The 21,327-nt window shown below is 40.7% G+C and overlaps 1 protein-coding gene across 1 annotated transcript in view; it reads left to right on the top strand.

Moving 5' to 3' along the window:
* The window catches only part of mrps5 (mitochondrial ribosomal protein S5), a 142,505-nt gene that overhangs the window by 21,626 nt on the left and 99,552 nt on the right, over positions 1 to 21,327 (top strand). Inside the window, exons 3-4 of the mRNA XM_072246845.1 lie at positions 12,974 to 13,099; positions 14,169 to 14,402. Coding sequence (XP_072102946.1) covers positions 12,974 to 13,099; positions 14,169 to 14,402 — 360 coding nt within the window. The remainder of the gene's footprint in view (positions 1 to 12,973; positions 13,100 to 14,168; positions 14,403 to 21,327) is intronic.

The raw sequence follows: 21,327 nt of genomic DNA on the forward strand, positions 1-21,327 counted from the left end.
ATGAAGAATGCCATACTCCTACCACCCCTTCTGTGATTTTTTTTCTTCTTATGTATCATACTTCTCTTGCAGCATAGGAGGCCATTCAGCCCTTTTAATGTAAACTAGTTCTCAGACCATTCCAGTCAATCCCAGATCCCCACTTATTTTTCTGTGACCTAGTCTCTGTCACATGTCCATCAATTCCATCTTGATTCTCATACAACCGCGTTCCATAGGCAGAATTTGCAGTAGCCTACAAAGGAGTAAGTCCAAGTGATGTGCAAGAGAACGGAGCAAACAGGGAAGCCCATGCTGTCACAGGGGAATGAACGTACATACCCCATGCAGATGTCATTAATGAGTAGAATTAAACACGCAGAAAACTGCTGTGTCACATCTCCGCTCTAATCTTCCTACCATTTACTTTTAATTTATACCCCCTGGCATTTAACTTCTCTGCAAGGGATAACAGCCATTCCTACTTAGCTATGTCTCTTGTAGTTTAATGTATCCCAATTAAGTTTTCCCACAACCTCCATTGTTCCATTTCTTAGAAAAAAATATGTTTTTCTCTGTGGAGGGAGAAACATAGTTAATATTTCAATTTACAAACGAGAAAATCTGCAGATGCTGGAATTCCAAGCAACACACACAAAGTGCTGGAGGAATTCAGTAGGCCAGGCAACATCTGTGGAAAAAAACAGTCAATGTTTCGGGCCTGCTGAAGTTTTCTTGCTAGTTGCTTTATCACCCAGCTTTTTACTTACTGCCCGTACACCGTTGACATTTAGGGCAGCAATGAAAGTCCTCCATCTTTATCTGTCCATACTGTCACACAAAGATAAAGCACAGATAGAGAAAGATTCTTCATTGCTGTCTCTTTAACAATTTTTTTTGACCAGTCAGGGTCGTTAGCCCTGACTGAACCCCTGAACCTGGAGGACTGGTAGACGATTCTTAATCTGGCCTCTACCTTTTGACCTGTTTGGCCTGGCTGTCCCTAAAGCACCAAGTCCTGACTCTCGCCAACATAGCTCTCCAAGTCACTGAGGCACATAAGCCTCCAAACCCTACAACAAGGTTGTGGTCCTCTTGAAGGACCCAACTTCAGCCTTTCCTTAATATACTTTAAAAGAATAAAAGAAAATTTGAATTTTTGTGATATACTGTATGTTTAATACTTCTCTGGATAATGCTAACAAATACCAAAGTCTGATAAAATTTCTCCAAGATTCAAACAATTACTCTTATACAAATTGTGGAAATGTGAAGATACTTGTTTTCAAACTTCAAACCCTTGATTGTATTTATGGAAATATTATTGATCTAGGTTTATTAAATCCCAATTTTAACATAGTTGTCACTAAAAAGTTGTATTTTAGAAACATAGAAAATCTACAGCATAATACAGGTCCTTTAGCTCACAAACCTATGCTGGACATGGCCTTATCTTAGAAATTACCTAGGTTTACCCATAGCCCTGTATTTTTCTAACTTCCATGTACCTATCCAGGAGTCTCTTAAAAGAGACTCTCGTGCTAGCCATTTCAGTCCTGGGGAAAAGCCTCTGACTATCCACACAATCCATGCCTCTCATCATCTTGTACACCTCTGTCAGGTCACCTCTCATCCTCCGTCACTCCAAGGAGAAAAGGCCGACTTCACTCAACCTATTTTCATAAGGCATGCTCCCCAAACCAGCCAACATCCTTGTAAATCTCCTCTGCACCCTTTCTATGGTTTCCACATCCTTCCTGTAATGAGATGACCAGAACTGAGCACGGTACTCCAAGTGGGGTCTGACCAGAGTCTTAAATAGCTGCAACAGTACCTCTCAGCTGTTAACCTCAATCCCACAATTGATGAAGTCCAATGCACCGTACGCCTTAACCACAGAGTCAACCTGCATAGCAGCTTTGAGTGTTCTATGGACTTGCACCCCAAGATCCCTCTGATGCTCCACACTGCCAAGAGTCTTACCATTAATACTATATTCTGCCAGCATATTTGACCTACCAAAATGAACCACTTCACACTTAACTGGGTTGAACTCCATCTGCCACTTCTCAGCCCAGTTTTGCATCCTATCAATGTCCCACTGTAACCTCTGACAGCCCTCCACACTGTCCACAACACCCCCAACCTTTGTGTCATCAACAAATTTACTAATCCATCCCTCCACTTCCTCATCCAGGTGATTTATAAAAATCACAAAGAGCAGGGGTCCCAGAACAGATCCCTGAGGCACACCACTGGTCACCAGCTCCATGCAGAATATGACCCGTCTACAACCACTCTTTGCCTTCTGTAGGCAAGCCAGTTCTGGATCCACAAAGCAAAGTCCCCTTGGATCCCATGCCTCCTTACTTTCTCAATAAGCCCTGCATGGGGCACCTTATCAAATGCCTTGCTGAAATCCAAATACACTACATCTACTGCTCTACCTTCATCAATGTGTTTAGTCACATCCTCAAAAAATTCAATCAGGCTCATAAGGCACGACCTGCCTTTGACAAAGCCATGCTGACTATTCCTAATCATATTATGACTCTCCAAATGTTCATAAATCCTGCCTCTCAGGATCTTCTCCATCAGCTTACCAACCACTGAAGTAAGACTCACTGGTCTATAATTTCCTGGGCTATCTCTACTCCCTTTCTTGAATAAGGGAACAACATCTGCAACCCTCCAATCCTCTGGAACCTTTCCTGAACTCATTGATGATGCAAAGATCATTGCCAGAGGCTCAGCAATCTCCTCCCTCACCTTCCACAGTAGCCTGGGGTACATCTCGTCTGGTCCCGGTGATTTATCCAACTTGATGCTTTCAGAAAGCTCCAGCACATCCTCTTCCTTAATATCTATATGCTTAAGCTTTTCAGTCCGCTGTAAGTTATCCCTACAATCGCCAAGATCCTTCTTCGTAGTGAATACTGAAGCAAAGTACTCGTTAAGTTCCTCTGCTATCTCCTCCAGTTCCATACACACTTTTCCACTGTCACACTTGATTGGTCCTATTCTCTCATGTCTTATCCTCTTGCTCTTCACATACTTGTAGAAGCCTTGGGGTTTTCCTTAATCCTGTCTGCCAAGGCCTTCTCATGGCTCCTTCTGGCACTCCTAATTTCATTCTTCTCCTTCCTGCTAGCCTTATAATCCTCTAGATCTCTATCATTACCTAGTTTTTTGAAGCTCTTCTTTTCTTCTTGACTAGATTTACAACAGCCTTTGTACACCATTGTTCCTGTACCCTATCATCCTTTCCCTGTCTCATTGGGACGTGCCTATGCAGAACCCCACGTAAAATCCCCTGAACATTTGCCACATTTCTTCCGTACATTTCCCTGAGAACATCCGTTTCCAATTTATGCTTCCCAGTTCCTGCCTGATAGCCTCATATTTCCCTTTACCTCAATTAAACGCTTTCCTAACTTGTCTGTTCCTATCCCTTTCCAATGCTATGGTAAAGGAGATAGAATTGTGATCACTATCTCCAAAATACTCTCCCACTGAGAGAACTGATACCTAACCAGGTTCACTTCCCAATACCAGATCAAGTACAGCCTCTCCTCTTGTAGGCTAATCTACATTTTGGCTGTGTATCATTCTGGAGGAAATGACAACCTTTTTGTGGAGGGTATTTGGAATATGGAAATTATTTTTAAAAAGCCACCTAATAAATAGACAGTTTTGTTCGGTATAATCCCTCAACATATTCATGGTATTTCTATATGAGACCGGCATGTAATTGCGTTTGTTACATTATTGCCAGAAGGGCTATTTTATTGAAATGGAAAGATGCCTCTGCTCCCACTTTGATACAATGGTTCTCTCAGGTGATGTTATGTCTTAGTTGGAGAAAATCAGAAGTCGAACTTTTGATCCTCGATTTGATTTTGAGAAAAGGTGGGGTTCATTTGCCCGCTACTATCATCTGATTTGAGTTAACTAAGATGGTTCCCTTCTGATTCTTGTTTAAATGGATTTGAGTTGGCCGATTGATGTTTTTCTTTTATGGAAGCTTGTATGGCGTATAGCTCCGCGGTTGTGCTCCAAATGTTTTTGTTGTTTTTTATTAGTAGGGTTTTTTTGTTTTAGTTCGTAGGGGTTCTTTTTTCCTTTTTTATCCAAAAAAATAGGTTTAACATTTTATTTTTTCTTATTATTATTGATATATTGATTAGCTTTGTTAATCAGTTATTTGTAATTTAATTTCTCATTGTACATATTGACATGTTGACTTGATTACTTTAATGTTTTTTTTGTTGATCTTCAATAATAATTAATAAAAAAAGATTTAAAAATGAAAATGAAAAGCCACAAAATCCCAAAAAGAACGAGGCTATTCGGCTAATCATGCCAGTGGTACTAAGAGCTGATTATGTAGTTACTGGCCTGAAGTCACATGTAACCATATGGTCAGAGTAACCAATTTCCTACATCCAAGAGGGCATTAATGAGCTAGATCTGTCTTATTATCCATCTGGTGTTTTCTTGGTCACATTACTATCTTTTTAATTCATAAATCTGTTGAATTAAGAAACTGATTTTAAAGGCCACTGTTGCAATTATGTGATTATTGATCAAGGTCTTGATTACCACCTTGACAGTAAAAGCCAGGATGCTGTTGTTCCTCATATCTTTTAAGGCCTCTTATAAGGAGGACTGTCATAACTACCAGACCATAGGGCTGAGACTATATCCTATGAACCTGGTAATTGATGTACTTCAATAATAGCAAAAGATCTGCACAGAAAATTAAGCATTATTATGGTGTACAAGTTATGACTTCATCACATATTAGAGTCACAGAACAACATAGCACAGAAGCAGTCCCTTCGGCCCATCTAGTCAGTGCCAAGCTATTAATCTGCCTAGTCCCATCAACCTTCATCCAGGCCATAGCACTCCATACCCCTCTCATCCATGCCCCATCCGAATTTCTCCTAAATGTTGAAATTGACCCCACATTCACCGTTGCGCTGGCAGCTTGTTCCACAACTTCACCATCTGGGTGAAGAAGTTCCCCTTTATGGGCTGCTTAAACATTTCACCTTTCATCCTTAACCCATGACCTCTATTTGTAGTCTCACCCAACCTCAGTGGAAAAAGCCTACTTGAATTTACCCAGTCTATATCCCTCATAATTTTGTATACGTCGAATAAATTTCCCCTCAATCTTCTACGTTCTAGGGAATAAAGTCCAAACTTATTCAACCCTTCCCTATAACTCAGGTCCTCAAGTCTCGGCAACATCCTTGTAAATCCTTGCGAACTCTTTTAATCTTATTCTGTAGGTGGATAGAAAACCTATCTTTTCTGTAGGTGGATAACCAAAACTGCACACAATACTCCAAATTATGCCACTTCAACCCAACGTAACATTCCAACACCAGTACTCATACATTGATTTATGAAGGGCAATGTGCCAAAAGCTTTCTTTATGACTCTATCTACCTGTGACGTTCATTTAAGGAAGTATGGATCTGTATTCCCAGATTCCTCTGTTCTACACTTACTTCATTGTCCTACTTTCACCAGATGAAACCTATACTGGTTGGTCCTCTAAAAGTACTACACCTTACACTTATCTGCATTAAATTCCACCTGCCCATTTTCAGCCCATTTTTTCAGCTGGTCCAGATCCTGCTTCAAGCTTTGATAGTCGTCCTTGCTATCCACTACACCTCCAATCTTGGTGTCATCCACAAATTTGCTGGTTCAGTTTACCACATTGTCATCCAGATCGCTGATATAGATGACAAACATCAACGGACCCAGCACCAATCCCTGCGGAACACCACTAGTCACAGGCCTCCATTCAGAGGAGCAACCATCTACAGCCACTCTCTGGCTTCTTCCGCAAAGCCAAAGTCTAATCTAATTTATTATCTCATCTTGAATGCCTTTTGACTGACTATTCTTGACCAACCTCCCATGTAGGACCACATCAAAGGCTTTGCTAAAGTTCATGTAGACAACATACACTGCCTTGCCTTCATCGACTTTCCTGACGGCATCCTTGGAAAAACTCTATGAGATTGGTTAGACACACTTCCACACATAAAACTATTTTGACTATCTCTAATCAGTCCTTGTCTCTCCAAATACATAATTATCTGTTCCTTAACTTTCCCACAAAGGTTAGGCTCACCAGCCTATAATTTCCTGGTTTATTTTAGGCCATTCCTTAAATAATGGAACAACATTAACCATCCTCTAATCCTGCGGCACCTCATCCTTTGCTAATGATGTTTCAAGTATCTTTGCTAGGTCCCCTGCAATTTCTGCGCTAGTCACCCTCAGGGTTCGAGGGAATATTTTGCCAGGCCCTGGGGATTAATCCACCCTAATTTGCCTCAAGACAGCAAACACTTTCTCTCCTAATCAGTATAGGGTCTGTTACTTTGCTGCTGCATTTCCTCACGTCTATAGACTGTGTGTCTATCTCCTGAGTAAATATAGATGCAAGATATTCATTTAAAATCTACCCATCCCTTTCGGCACCACACAGATTATCACTCTGATCTTCCATAGGACCAGTTTAGTCCCTTGCTATCCTTTAGCTCTCAGTATATCTGTAGAAGCCCTTAGGATTCTCCTTCACCTTGGCTGCCAGAGCAACCTCATGTCTTCCCATGGTGGGGGTATCTAGAACTAGAGGGCACAGCCTCAAAATTGAGGGGCAACCATTTAGAACAGGAGTAAGGAGGAATTTTTTAGCCAGAGAGTAGTGAACCTGTGGAATGCTCTGCCACATACTGCGGTGGAGGCCAAGTCTGTGGGTGTATTTAAAGTTGATAGTTTCCTGATCGGTTAGGGCATCAAAGGATGCGGTGAGAAGGCAGGAGTATGGGTTTGAGTGGGATCCGGGATCAGCCATGATGGAATGGTGGAGCAGACTTGATGGGCTGAATGGCCGAATTCTGCTCCTATGTCTATCGTCTTCTTTTAGACCTCCTGATTTCCTTCATAAGTGTTCTCGTGCATTTCTTATACTCCTTAAGTGTCATTTGTTCTTGCCTGACTATACCTGCTATGCACCTCCTTTTTCTTAACCAGGGCCTTAATATCTCGAAAACCAAGGTTTCATAAACCTGTTATCCTTGCCTTTTATTCTGACAGGTACATAGAAGCTCTGTACTCTCAAAAAAACTTTCATTTGAAGGCCTCCCATTTACCAAGTACTTCTTTGCCAGAAAACAACCTATCCCAATCCTCAAATGCTAGATCCTTTTTGAAACCATCAAAATTGGCCTTTCTCCAATCTAGAATTTCAACTCGAGGACCAAGCCTATCATATTCCATAATTACTATGGGAGTCCCAGTCAATATGTGGAAAGTTAAACTGACCTACTATCACAACTTTAGGTTTATTACAATAGTCTGCGATCTCTCTACAGATTTGTTCCTCTAAATCCGGCAGACTGTTGGGTAGTCCATAACATGGTCATACCTTTCTTATTCCTCAGTTCTACCCACAAAGCCTCACTCAACGAGCTCTCCAGTCTGTCCTGACTGAGCACTGTCGTGATGTTTGCCCTGACTAGTAATGCCACCCTTCTCCTTTAATTTAATCCCTCTCTCTCTGTTACATCTAAAGCAACAGACTAATGCCAACAAGATATTGAACAGGAGTTGTGATAACATTTGTTGCAATACTGAACCTAATGCAGCATCTATAGTATAGAGTTTTTGCATGAGGTTCAGGGCATGTCCCAGAGCCTTTATATGCTCATTGAATAACAGACTGAAATATGCTTGGACAGGAAGAACTGCTGAGCAGATCAAAAGTTGTCGTATATCTCATTTTCAATTAGCACTTTCAAAATAGCCTAGTTAACATGCCAATCACAGGAAACCTGCCTTCCCTCCTACACTCTTTGGTGGGTTGGCAGGTAGGCTGTATTTCTCCTCCTTGCCTTTGAAAGCAACTTCCCAAACATTAATAATTTCCTTATTTGACTGGGCATATCAGTGTTATCATTGGGTCATTGGCTAATAGTATCAGTTTGAGTATTAACTTTCAGAACTTTCATGATATTTTAGCACTAATCTAAAGTGATGGTCTTTCAAGTTTTAGTAACTTAAAATATGTGAATAATCTTATGCTAATTTATCATTCTAGAGTCTTGAACAAAGGTGCAAAACATGCTGCTTGCTTGCTTGCTTGAATACATGGCTGATTCTGCAGGGCTACAAAACAAGTTGTAACTGCTCTACACATGAACAAATAAAAGTCTATACATTGATAGGATCGTGGCTGATCAACATTAACTCCACATTTCTGCACACTTTCTATAATCAAGTATCTATCTACTTCTACCTTTAAAACATTTAAAGCTTCCACTATGATGCAACATTTGAAGCTGTTACCTTACAATTCAAGGGCCCTGGATTCAATCCTGATCTCAGATCCTATCAATCTGGAGTTTGTACTTGCTCTGTGTGGCCATAAGCATCTTCTTCTGGAGGAGTTTCTGAGAGGACAAAGAAATGTCTCATCTCCACCTTAAGTGGGTGACCCCTTAATTTTAAGCATTGACTTCTAGTTCTAGAATTCTCCTAAATGTAACAAGTCTCCCCTAGATCTATCCCTGCAAGAACTTAAACACTTCAAATATTGTTTACTTTTCTACTGAACTCCCAACAGGTGTGCCTACTTTGTCCAACTTCTCTTCGGAAGGAGCAGCAGTGAATACCTTCTGTTCATTCTTCCAATCTCCACAAATATTCAACTGATTTTTCTTGTTGTTTTTTGCTCATCATCTCCTGAGGAACTGTTCCACCCCTTTACCATCCTCTGAGCAAAGTGCTTCATCCATTGTCAACCTGGTGGTGGATTTGGTCAGAATGCCACAAAATTACATCCCGCTTCACTTTACATAATACTATACTAAAACTTTAGTATAATTTGCGGGAATGCTCTGCCTTTGATGCTAACTTTTGGATATGATAGTAACCTAAAATTCGCTCTCAAGTTTCTATTACACTATTTGAAAAAAAAGATGTTCTCCCAACCAGAAGAACCATTAAACTATTAATATTATTTCTTTCTTTTTGTATTGCGCAGTTTATTGTCTTTTGCACACTGGTTGAATGCCTCAGTTGGTGCAGTCTTTCGTTGATTCAATTATGGTTATTAATCTATTATAGATTTATTGAGTGTGCCCACAAAAAAATTAATCTCAGGGTTGTGTATGGTGAAATATTTGTACTTTGATGATAAATTTACTTTGAACTTTTGAACTTTAAGCCAGATTATCTGGCTATTTATATCAAATTTTTCTGGTTGAAGTTAAAAATAAGTGATATATTTCCCTACACCAGGCCAGTTAAGAGGAACTTATTTGCCTGTGAAGTGATGTAGAATATCATGATGTGATAAACAATATCCAAATGCAAGTTGGTTTCTGTCTTTTTGCTTTGCTCGTGGCCATCCTGAGCATATCATCATCGTGGAATTATTCAGTTTAAAAAATGATTGATAGGTGGATACTTTCACCTAAAATTAAGGGCCAGCATTTGCGTCATTTTATATAGCATTGCCATTACTGGGAAGACTCACACAGCAGCAATTAAGTGAATCCAAAATTGAGTGCTCTGGGCCTTTAATAGAAGGACAAAAACACGTTAAGACTCCTACATTTTTATTTCCTCTGATGTGTTTTTTTTCTGGATATATTGCTTTTGATGAAAGCAATTATGTTTTTATTCTAAGAATTATTGGTTGACGATTTCAGAATATTTGTTGTTCAATATCCCTTCATTTTTCCTACCCTTGCTGATTCTCAAGTTAAGAGTCCATACCCTGCAGAAAACTCCACCCTCTCAGAGAAATCAGGCTGTTAAAATATAAATGAATTATCTAAACTCTTAAGACATGCATTTTATGGGTAAAATAAATGAATTTTTGGAGTATATTATGTGGAACAAATGAATTCTGCCTTGCAAACTTAATATTCTTTATGAAGAATTGTATTGCTATCCTGGGAGGCATTTGATTAATATTCACAATTCTGATCTATTCAGCACCTTGGCTAAACTTCCATCTTAAACGTCATCTGAATTCATAAAAGCTGTACCATTGGCACCGTTATGATAGCTATACTGAAGGATGGATTTAGGAGTATTAGAGATGTTATAACACAGTTAGTATTTGGATTTGGATTCATCTGTGTATATATATTAATTCCTTAAGTGCTATATTTATTTTTACAGAAGTATAAATATTCAAAATTTTAAGTGTTCGCGAATGTAAGATATTGAATAATCTTATATAATATCACAGACTTGCTTAATGGCACAGTTACATCACTTCAACAGCCTATGTTTCCCTTGCCTAATGTTTTTTATTGCATTTAATAAATGGAATTTCAAAGAAAATGGAGTAAGAGTGACTGCACCCTGTCATATTTTTTTTTTCTCCCTCCCTTGTTGCTTGTGACAGTGTCCTGCAAATGAATCATTAATGATCAGAGATTCCAGTCCCTCAGTCCTAGAGCAATGGAAGTACCATTCAGGACAATGCAGAAAGGGGTGAAAGGGACAGGAAAAAAATTGGGGCGAAGAATTCAAAAGTCACATAAAAATAATGCAATACTTCTGTTACAGAGTCATATTGCACAAGAATAGGCCGTATGGCCCATCATTTCCACGTCAAGTATCAAACATCTATTAATACTAAACCCATTTTTCAGCATTTGGCCCATATTATTTTGCTTTTTGGTGATTCATATGATATTGTCTAATTTGTGTTAGAGTCTCTGTTTCCACCACCCCCTCACCTAGTTGGTTCCATATTCCAGCCACCTCCGGGTGAAAAATTCTTCTTCAGATCCCCTCTTAGCTTCCTGTCATTTACCTCAGAACGTATGCTCCTAGTGTTTAGATCCCTCTCCTAAGAAGAAATATTTTTCTCTATTTACTCTGTTCGCACCCCTCATAACTTTGAATGACCTCAACCAGATATCTCCTCGGCTTTTCCTATTCAAAGGAAAACAGATCCAACCTATCCAGCCTCATCTGAGCAACATTCTGGCAAATCTCCTCCTTCTCCCCAGCACAATTACATACTGTGGAGACCAGAACTACACAAGGTAGCTGTGGCCTAACTGATAGTTGCTCTATAAACTCGTGGTTATGTTTTATAACCCAGCTAATGAAGCCAAGCAACCTGTATCCTAACTATTTTATTTACTCATGTTCCAGACTTGACAGTGCATGTGCATATTCTGTATTGGCGTAAAGACTGAATAAATCCCAATTTGATAATCCTCCTTGAATAAAGTATTCATTAAACAAAACATTGCTGATTTAGTTCCTAATGCTTCTTGTGATTTTCCAGCAATCTGGGGCAGAGATTCAAATAGCTATGTTTAAAAGTTCAAGTTGAGTTTATTGTCATTCAACCATATACTTATATACTGTCAAATGAAACAACAGTATACATAACTCACACACATAATACATACAGTAGTTACAAGGAGAAGTGATTATCACCTAATGTTTGGAAGAGATAGGATGGTTATTACCTTGAGGCTCAGCAACCCAATTCAGGCCACTTCGTGGTTTGGTTTGGTTAAAGGTCAGCAGCTTGAAAATGGGCTACTTCTCCATTCAAACACCCAGTCACTTAATGGTGGGATGAGCACTGTCAATGAAATATACTCACATTTTAAAAATAACTTTGAGTTCTCAGTAGGAAACAAGATTACCTGACAAGGAGAAAAATCAACTCTGGGGTCCCTGCTTTGCCGACAGATAATGGACACCAGACCTAATTTAACAATGTGACCTGATGTTCCTGAGCTGTAACAGAACTGTGCTGGAAGTATCAGCTCACTTGATTTGCTGTATCATTCCATTTAAATGGGATAGCAATTTCTAGATAACTAAAGCTAGCAATGGATATCAGTTGCCAGAAAATTTCCTCCCCCATCCCTTCCCCAGCTCTGCCCATCCCTATTAGGCTGTTGAAGTGTAGGACAAGGGCTCAGACTTTGGGGCACTTATCAACCTACAGATTCTTCATTCATCTGGCCAAGTTTCTTGGTGGCAGTGCTCCAACAGGACCATCATCCATTCCTAGTCATAAGGAGCCATAGAATAAAAAGGATCAAGATTGGGGTTAAACAGATGATTTTTGAGTTGAGGAGCTTGGACCAGTAGCACCATGCTGAGTCCTCAAAAGTTCTTCATCTATATTAATAATTAAAATGAAGGTATCGTTAGTAATATAACCAAGTTTGCTAATAACACAAAGCTGGGTGGCTGTGAGATATGGGTGAGTGTAGGGTGGATTGTCCATTTCCCTCTGCGGATGTTGCCTGACCCACTGACGACTTTGAGCATTTGTTTCTTTTTGCATTAGATAAACTATTAGTTGTTTTGGAAATATGAACAGAGCAGTTACAAATGGAAACTTTGTGCAATGTCATATTGGTTAAATGATGAATATTACCAATTTGGAGGCAGAAGAGACTGCAGGTGCTGGAATCTGGTGCAAAAAGACAAACTACCAGCAGGTCAAGCACTTTTGAGGACAGAGGGATAGTTGACGTTCTGTTTGCCTCCACAGATGGCCTTTGAATCACAGAATTCCTCTCAACAGTTCTTATTTTAACAACTTTGGCAATAAAAAATTGATATGTCATAAAGACCCTATCATTTTATTCTTTTACAAGATTACAGTGAAGCCAGCTGAAGCTCCATTGGGCCAAAGGCAATGATGAATATGAATTTGGTTCCTATGATCTGGTCACGCGTCAAATCAAACATTTGGGTTACTTAAGCCTTTATGTATCCTTGAGCATTATTTATGTTATGGCAAAATTGTGCACAACTTCTGTATGGACAAAGAAGGTAGCATTTTGAAAGGGGTCTGAGTGAAATGTCATATCTAATCTAACACTTCTATAGACAGAGTGAATCAATTTCAAATGCTACTTTTGTGGTTCTCTTCACATGGAAACTTTATCTGTCTCAACAGTGACAGCAGATGAATTATGGCGGGGTGTACTGGCAGAGTCTGGTGCCGGAGCACGAAAGGGAAGGGGTAAACGAACTAAGCGGAAGATAAAGAAAGATTTGAACAGAGGACAGATGGTTGGTGAAGGTAAGTGACTATGAAATTTAATGCAGTTTAAGTATTATGAACCTCCATTCCAATAAAGGAAGTTCAGTACAGCAATACTTTGCACGTCTTTACTCCAGTTGCAAGGGTTATTATCATTTGAATATTAGGGTAGTCTTCTGTGCAGTTTGCATCATATGTGACAAAAGGAAATAGTTGTATAGTGGTTCAGTTTCACACGACCTAGAGGCATGGACTATAGATTTGAAGACATGAATGTGTCAGAGAATGGAAGAGTTAACTAAAGTAAAATTATGTTACTTCTTCTAAGCTCACTTCACTAAGCCATTAATCCCATCAAAAACACGAGAAGATCTGCAGATGCTGGAAATCCAAGCAACACACACAAAATGCTGGAGGAACTCAGCAGGCCAGGCAGCACCTACTGAAAAGACTAATCGGTTGATGTTTCGGTCTGAGACCCTTCATCAGGAATGATAGGGTCCTAATGAAGGGTCTCGGCCTGAAACATCCACTGTCTAGATGTCAGCTGGCCTGCTCAGTTCCTCCAGTATTTTGTGTGAATTCCATCAAAAAGAAAAATAAGAATGAAGAATAGAAAGTGAAGGGAAAAATAAACTTCATCAGTAAGTTATTAGTGAATGTGGAATGATAGGTGTGAAAGACTAAAAAATAATGATGGAAATAGTCAGCAGGCAAATGAGCACTTGCGGAGAAAGAAATCCATTTAACATTTCAGGCCAATGTCCTTTCCTGAGAGCAAATTTCATGAGAAACCGAGCATTTTAAGTTAAAGAGAATGTGCTCCCAGATCCGCTGAGTATTTTGGTGATTATTTCCCTTTTATTTTAGATTCCTAGTCTCTGCAGATTTCTTTGCAACTAGTGTGAAAGAAGGGAAAAGAGAATGTAATACTATTTCGCAATTTTGAGTGATTTATTCTCCTTACTAGATAATGTAATTTCCAGAGGGAATGTAGTATGGAAGTACATGACTTGACTTTCCATTGTTCAGAGTGTTCTGCTGATATATCGATGTTATTAACCTTGGCTGAATGCGTTTTAAGCAGATCTTTTGATTTGTTTTTTAGGACGAGCTGGCTTCCTCTGGCCTGGATTAAACGCTCCTGTTGTGAAAAGTGGAACCATTCAATCAATCGGAAAGCGTGACCAAAAGCAACAAGAAGACTTGCAGGCACAAGTCCTTCGACAGCAGGAGGAATGGGAGAAGAAAAGGAAGACAAAAGTTAAAAGAGAAAGAGGCTGGACTGGCAGCTCTTGGGGTGGCATCAGCTTGGGTCCCCCTGACCCAGGCCCTAATGGAGGTGAGGAAAAGATGCCTAAACAGTAGCTTGAGCAAACTCTGCGAAAGGATGGAAAGATAGTTTACACCATTGAATTCTCTACAGCTCTTGTTTGTCATAATGTACTCACTCTCTCCACTTCTGACTCCTCGATGGGGATTGGCTCGTGTTCCCTTGTCTTATCCTTCCCAAAGTTCGCAATCAGCTCTTTCACTGACTATCTTACAATTCCAAAGGAAGCCAGTTACCCGCTGGGCCTGTGTTAGCCACTAGTTAATCTAATCAATTCCATTATGCTGCTTTTTCCTGTAGCTCTGCTCCTTATTTTGTACAGGCGTCTATCCAATTGTCTGTTGGAACCCCTAAATGATTTTTGTCTCTCTTTTTATATATATTTATTCTAGGGATGTTTTCTTTGATAACTAAGTCAATATTTAATTGCCCATCAACACACAATCTACAGGAAAAACTCAGCAAATCAAGCAGAACCGGTGGGAGGAAAGAACCCATTTCAGGCCAAATCTCTGCACCAGTGGAGGGGCAAGATGGCAAGTGTAGAGAGCAGGAGAGTGACAACAAAGGATCTTGAGGCATTTAGCGGACTAAGGAGACATACAAGATGAGAGGCAGGTGATGCCAGGAAGGAGAGCTGAGCAGGGATGGAGTTGGAAGACTGTGGTAGGTGAATGATAGGTACAGTTAGACAGAGAGAGAGGAAAAGGAGAAAACAACAAATGGAGCAAGGGTGGGGGAAGGGGGTGTGAAGATGGGAGGCAGCTGCAAGTGGGGTATAAGCAGGAACGATGATGTTGAATCGTGATTAGTAAAGGTGAAGAGAATGAGTACCATTGGAGGGAAAAGGAGAGGTTTACAACGGTTGGAACCAAGTGGGGGAAGTCCTATGCGTGAAGTTGGTGGGTGGAGGAGTGGTAAAGGGACAAAGGTGAGTGAAAAATGAGTGGGGGAGTACTGGAGGATCTGAAAGAGATAAGGTGTAAGAGGAAAAAAGAAGAGGAGGGCAGTTGGATACCTAAAATTGGAAGGACCCTATATTCATGCCACTGGGTTATAGACTACCCAGTCAGAGTATAATATGGTTCTCTTGTAATTTGTGTTGGCAGTAGAGAAGGCAAAGGATTGACAGGTCATCATAGGAATAGGGAGAGGAATTGAAGTGGTTCACAACTGGGAACCTGGGTTTGCCATTGCAGACTGAGCGTAGGTGTACTGCAAAACAGGTGCTGAGACTGCTCTGTCTTACCAATGTCGAAGGGGCCTCATCAAGAGCACAGATTACAGAAGACAAGTTGGATGAGATGCATGTAAACATTTGCTTGGAGAGATTGTTTAGGACTTTGGAGAAGGTGTAAGGACAAGAGGAACGTTTCCTGTGAGGGCATGGGAAAGTGCCAGGGGTAAGGGGGGGAGGGGGGATGGATGTGAAGGGATGAGCAAAATAGAAAGTTATGGAGGGAGTGATCAATGCAGAAGCCAGGAAGGGTGGGGAGAAGAGGATGTGGCTGATGATGGGATCATATTGCAGCTGATGGAAACGTCAAAAGATGGTATACTGGATGCAGAGTTAAAACGTAAGGACAAGGGTAACTGTTATCTCTGTTCTCTCCTTGGAAAGAGGTAGGTACAAGAAACAGTAAAGATGTGAGAGAGGGCTCCGAAAACCACAACAGAAGGGAAGTCATGCTTCCAGTAAAAGGAGGATGTTTGAGATACCATGGTACTGTAAGCCTCCAAGCAGCAGCCAGGATGTGGATTACAAATTACTACAGGAGATAGAAAAGGCACGTCAGAAAAGCAATATCATGATAATCGCCGGGAATTTTAACATGAAAGCGGATTGGGAAAACCAGGTCAGCACTGGACCTCGAGAGAATTTGTAGAATGTTTAAGGGATAGCTTTTTAGAACAGCTTGTTGTTGAGCCCACCAGGGGATCAGCTGTACTGGATTGGATGTTGTGCAATGATCCAGCGGTGAAAAGAGAGCTTAAGGTTAATGAACCCTTGGGGAACAGAGATCACAATATGATCGAGTTCACTTTGAAATTTGAGAAGGAGAAACTAAAATCCAATGTGTCGGTATTTCATTGGAATAAAGGAAATTACAATGGCATGAGAGGGGAACTGGCCAAAGTTGACTGGAAAGGTACACTAGCAGGAAGGACAGCAGAGGAGCAATAGCTAGAGCTTCTGCAAAAAATGAGGGAAGTGCAAGACAGACATATTCCAAATAAGAAGACATTTTTGAATGGAGGAAGGACACTACCGTGGGTGACGAATGAACTCAGAGCCAAAGTAAAAGCAAAAGAGAGGGCATACAAGGAAACCAAAGCTAGTGTGAAGATAAAGGATTGGGAAGCTTTTAAAAACTTGCAGAGGGAAACTAAGAAGGTCATTAGGGAAGAAAAGATGAATTATGAAAGGAAGCTGGCGACTAAGATCAAACAAGATACTAAAAGCTTTTTTAAGTCTATAAAGGGTAAAAGAGAGTTGAGGGTAGATTAGGACCAATAGGAAATGACACTGGAGATATTGTAATGAGAGACGCAGAGGTGGCAGTGGAACTGAATGCGTATTTTGCATCAGACTTCACAGTGGAAGACCTCTGCAGTGTAATGGTCTGAGGGTGGATAAGTCTCCTGGACCTGATGGAATGCACCCTCAGGGTCTGAAGGAAGTAGCTGGAGAGATTGCAGAGGCATTGACAATGATCTTTCAAGAATCGTAGATTCTGGCATTGTACCGGATGACTGGAAAATTGCAAATGTTACTTCACTATTTAAGAAGGGTGGGAGGCAGCAGAAAGGAAACTAAAGATCTGTTAGTCTGACATCAGTGGTTGGGAAGTTGTTGGAATTGATTGTTAAGGATGAGATTACGGAATACCTGGAGGCACATGACAAGATAGGCCAAAGCCAGCATGGTTTCCTGAAAGGAAAATCCCTCCTGACAAACTTACTGCAATTTTTTGAGGAAATTACAAGCAGGGTAGACAAAGGAGATGCAGTAGACGTGGCGTACTTGGGTTTTCAGAAGGCCTTTGACAAGGTGCCGCACATGAGGCTGCTTAGCAAGATAAGAGCCCATGGAATTACAGGGAAGTTACTAGCATGGGTTGAGCATTGGCTGATTGGCAGAAAACAGTGGGAATAAAGGGATCCTATTCTGGCTGGCTGCTGGTTACCAGTGGAGTTCCACAGGGGTCAGTGTTGGGACCGCTGCTTTTTACGATGTATGTCAATGATTTGGACTATGGGATTAATGGATTTGTGGCTAAATTTGCCGATGATACAAAGATAGGTGGAGGAGTGCGTAGTGTTTACGAAACAGAGAGCCTGCAGGGAGACTTAGATAGTTTAGGGGAATGGGCAAAGAAGAGGCAAATGACATACGATGTTGGAAAGTGTATGGTCATGCACTTTGGTGGAAGAAATAAACGGGCAGACTGTTGTTTAGATGGGGAGAGAATTCAAAATGTAGAGATGCAAAGGGACTTGGAAATCCTTGTGCAGGATACCCTAAAGGTTGACCTCTAGGTTGTGTTGGTGGTGAAGAAGGCGAATGCAATGTTGGCATTATTTTCCAGAGGTATAGAATATAAGAGCAGGGATGTGATGTTGAGGCTCTATAAGGCACTCGTAGACCACACTTGGAGTATTGTGTGCAGTTTTGGGCTCCTTAGAAAGGATACTGACATTGGAGAGATTTCAGAGAAGATTCGCGAGAATGATTCCAGGAATGAAAGGGTTACCGTATGAGGAACATCTGGCAGCTCTTGGGCTGTATTCCCTGGAGTCCAAGAGAATTGAGGGGGGTGGTGGATCTCATAGAAAATTTCTGAATGTTAAAAGGCCTGAACAGATTAGATAGGGCAAAGTTATTTCCCATGGTAGGAGAGACTAGGACAAGAGGGCACGACTTCAGGATTGAAGGACGTCCATTGGGCACAGAGATGTGGAGAAATTACTTTAGTCAGAGGGTGGTAAATCTGTGGAATTTGTTGTCACGAGTGGCTGTGGAGGCCAAGTCATTGGGTGTATTTAAGGCGACGATAGATAGGTTCTTGATTAGCCGTGGCATCAAAGGGTAAGGGGAGAAGGCAGGGGAGTAGGGATGACTGGAAGAATTGGATCACCCATGATTGAATGGCGGAGCAGACTTGACAGGCCAAATAGCCTACTTCTGCTCCTATATCTCATGGTCTTAGGGCCTCATTTTGCGAGCAGATGCGGCAGAGATGGAGAGATGGGGAGAAAGGAATGGAAACCTCACAAGAGACAAGACGAGAAGAGGTGTAGTCTAAGTGGCTGTGAGAGTTGATGGATTCATAGCAAAAATCAGTGGCTGGTTTGTCTCATGAGATGGAGACAATGAGATCTAGAAAAGGTGGAGAAGTGTCAGAAATAGTAAAAATGAATTTGAGAGCAGAGTGGGAAATGATGGTTAAGGTGATAAAATTGATGAGTTCTGCAAACCTCCTCAGTCCAACAGTCACCTTGGAGTCCTTTCTTACCGTTTCCCTTGTCCTCTCTGTGTTGGCCATTTCACCCCCCCATTCTTATCTGTGGGGGGTAGGGAATAAACAGTTCTGATGTGGGTTTTGGAATTTCTTACCTCCCACCAAAGTTGCTTGACCAACTGAGTTCTTCCAGCATGTAGTGTGTTACTCCAGATTCCAGCATCTGCAGTCTCTTGTGCCTCCATTTAATTGTCCATTCCTGGTTGTCCTTGAGAAGATAGTGGTGAAATGTCTTCTTGAGCCACTTCAAGCCATAAGAAGTGAGAATACCCACAGTTCTGTTATGGAGAGAGTTGCAGGATTTTGACCCAGTGACAATGAAGGAATGATATATTTACAAATCAGGATTGTGTGTGGCTGACTGATAATTCATGTTTTTGCTTCCCTTATTCTTCAAGCTGCTAGAGGTGGTGGGTTTGGAAAGGGCGGTCTAAGAACTCTTGATTAGTTTCTGCAGGGCATCCTGTAGCTGGTACGAACTGCTGCTACTGCACGTCAGTCCCGGAATGAGTGAATACTTGTGGCCGGGGCAAGAGTGTCAAGCAGGCTGCTATGTCCTGTATGGTTTCGAGCTTGTCGAGAGTTGTTGAAGTTGCACATTTCTACTCTTGTAGACAATGTATTCTGGATTATAACTGTTTTATGTTTAAAATTAGTAAGTGCAGGTGGATATTTGTAACTTCAAATAGCAGGTGACTGCTCAAAGGTGAAATTCACACTGACTGAGTCAATGGTCCACATTGGAAAAGATGTGGAACTTGAAGCATGCCTGAAATATTTGCAATGACTTCTCCATGGAGATCTAAAGTAAGCATAGTGTTCTCAGAAATCTGCAGTTTACACTATGATGTTCAATTTTTATCTTGTCTTTAGAATGTCAGGAGATTATTATTTAAGCGTAGTGCCAACCTCCTTTGTTGTAGTGTGCTGTGGTTCCCTATTGGCTGAAGTACAGGAGTGCATTTTACTTGGTCTCCAGAGCCGTAACATCCAGAGATCCAAGCCTTGGATACAGTCAAAAGCACTAAATTTTCCTTCCTGCACTGTGGAGCATTGTTGTCAGCAGTAACACCATTTCACCAGCCTTTAAGCAAATAAAGCTACTGTTAACTGGTGCGGCAGCTTGTTGCTGAATAGGGCATGTGTGTGTGTGTTTTCAAAGAATAGGAAATCTTACGTTTATCATTGATTATAATTCAAAATGGGCAAAAGTGACAGGTTTGATGAAAAAGGAAATCTCATGAGCTGAAAAATAGGGTGCCAATTTACTCATCTACTGAAGAAAGTTTCTCGGCAGTAGAACTTGTAAAATGAATCTGGTGATGCAATGGGAATATGTAAGGCTGTCCTGGCAGAGATTGAAGTTTAAATGAGTGCAATAAATCTGAGCTACGCTTAATGAAATCTGAGTAGTTGGGAGCTGTTTAATGTAGAAACTGAATTGCTCCAGTAAGTTTTGTAAAAACGTTTTTCTCTAACTTCATTTATTTTATTATTGGCATTGCACTGGTCAATGCCTTACTGAATTTTCATGTGGAGGGGAAGTTAGAAGCTTCTTACCTTTCTGTTTGCAGAGACAGAACTGTACATTACAGGAACAGGTCCTTTGGCCAATGATGTCTGTTCCAATCGTGAAGCCAAATTAAGCTAAACCTCTATGCCTGCACTTGAACCTTCTACCTCCATTCCCTGCTGACATTATATAGATTTCTTGTTTTTGAGATAGCCCGCATATAATTTCACAGTGCTTGAAGATGGATGAACTATTTTCATACTTCAGTATTTTTTGTAATTATGCATCTGAAGATATCATGATGTGCTTCTTGTGAATAGATTGCCTTTTAGTTGGGGGCCTATACTGTGCTGGTTTTAATCTTGTAAGCGAAGTAATCTTTGTAGTTATGTCTCTACATTGTCAAGTTGAAGGCCCTTTTTCCATCACTTGTACACCTAGTGAGATCTAGATCATAAAGACCATAAAATATAGGAACAGAATTAGGCCATTTGGCCCATCGAGTCTGCCCCACTATTTCATCAAGGTTGATCCATTTTCCCTCTCAGCCTCAATCTCCTGCCTTCTCCCTGTATCCCTTCATGCCCCAACTAATCAAAAGTTTATCAACCTCTGCTTTAAGTATACCCAATAACTTGGCCTCTACAGTCACCTGTACCGTAAGCTCCACCTAGAGGAACCAGAAGCATATTTTCACATCCTCCACACAGGATGTAATTCGGTATCTTCTCAAGGTGGGGTTTGAACACTTAGAATTGCTAGTGCAGAATATATTTAGTATCTCCTTCAACTCAGGAGACCTACTGAATTCAAACTCCCTCTGATGAGATTGAGCTGCTGAATGCAGATTAGTTAGGCAACCTTCTAGATATTATATTACTATTTTATTTTCTTTTAT

Source organism: Mobula birostris, chromosome 2 (genome assembly GCF_030028105.1).
Source record: "Mobula birostris isolate sMobBir1 chromosome 2, sMobBir1.hap1, whole genome shotgun sequence".
Lineage (NCBI taxonomy): Eukaryota > Metazoa > Chordata > Chondrichthyes > Myliobatiformes > Myliobatidae > Mobula > Mobula birostris.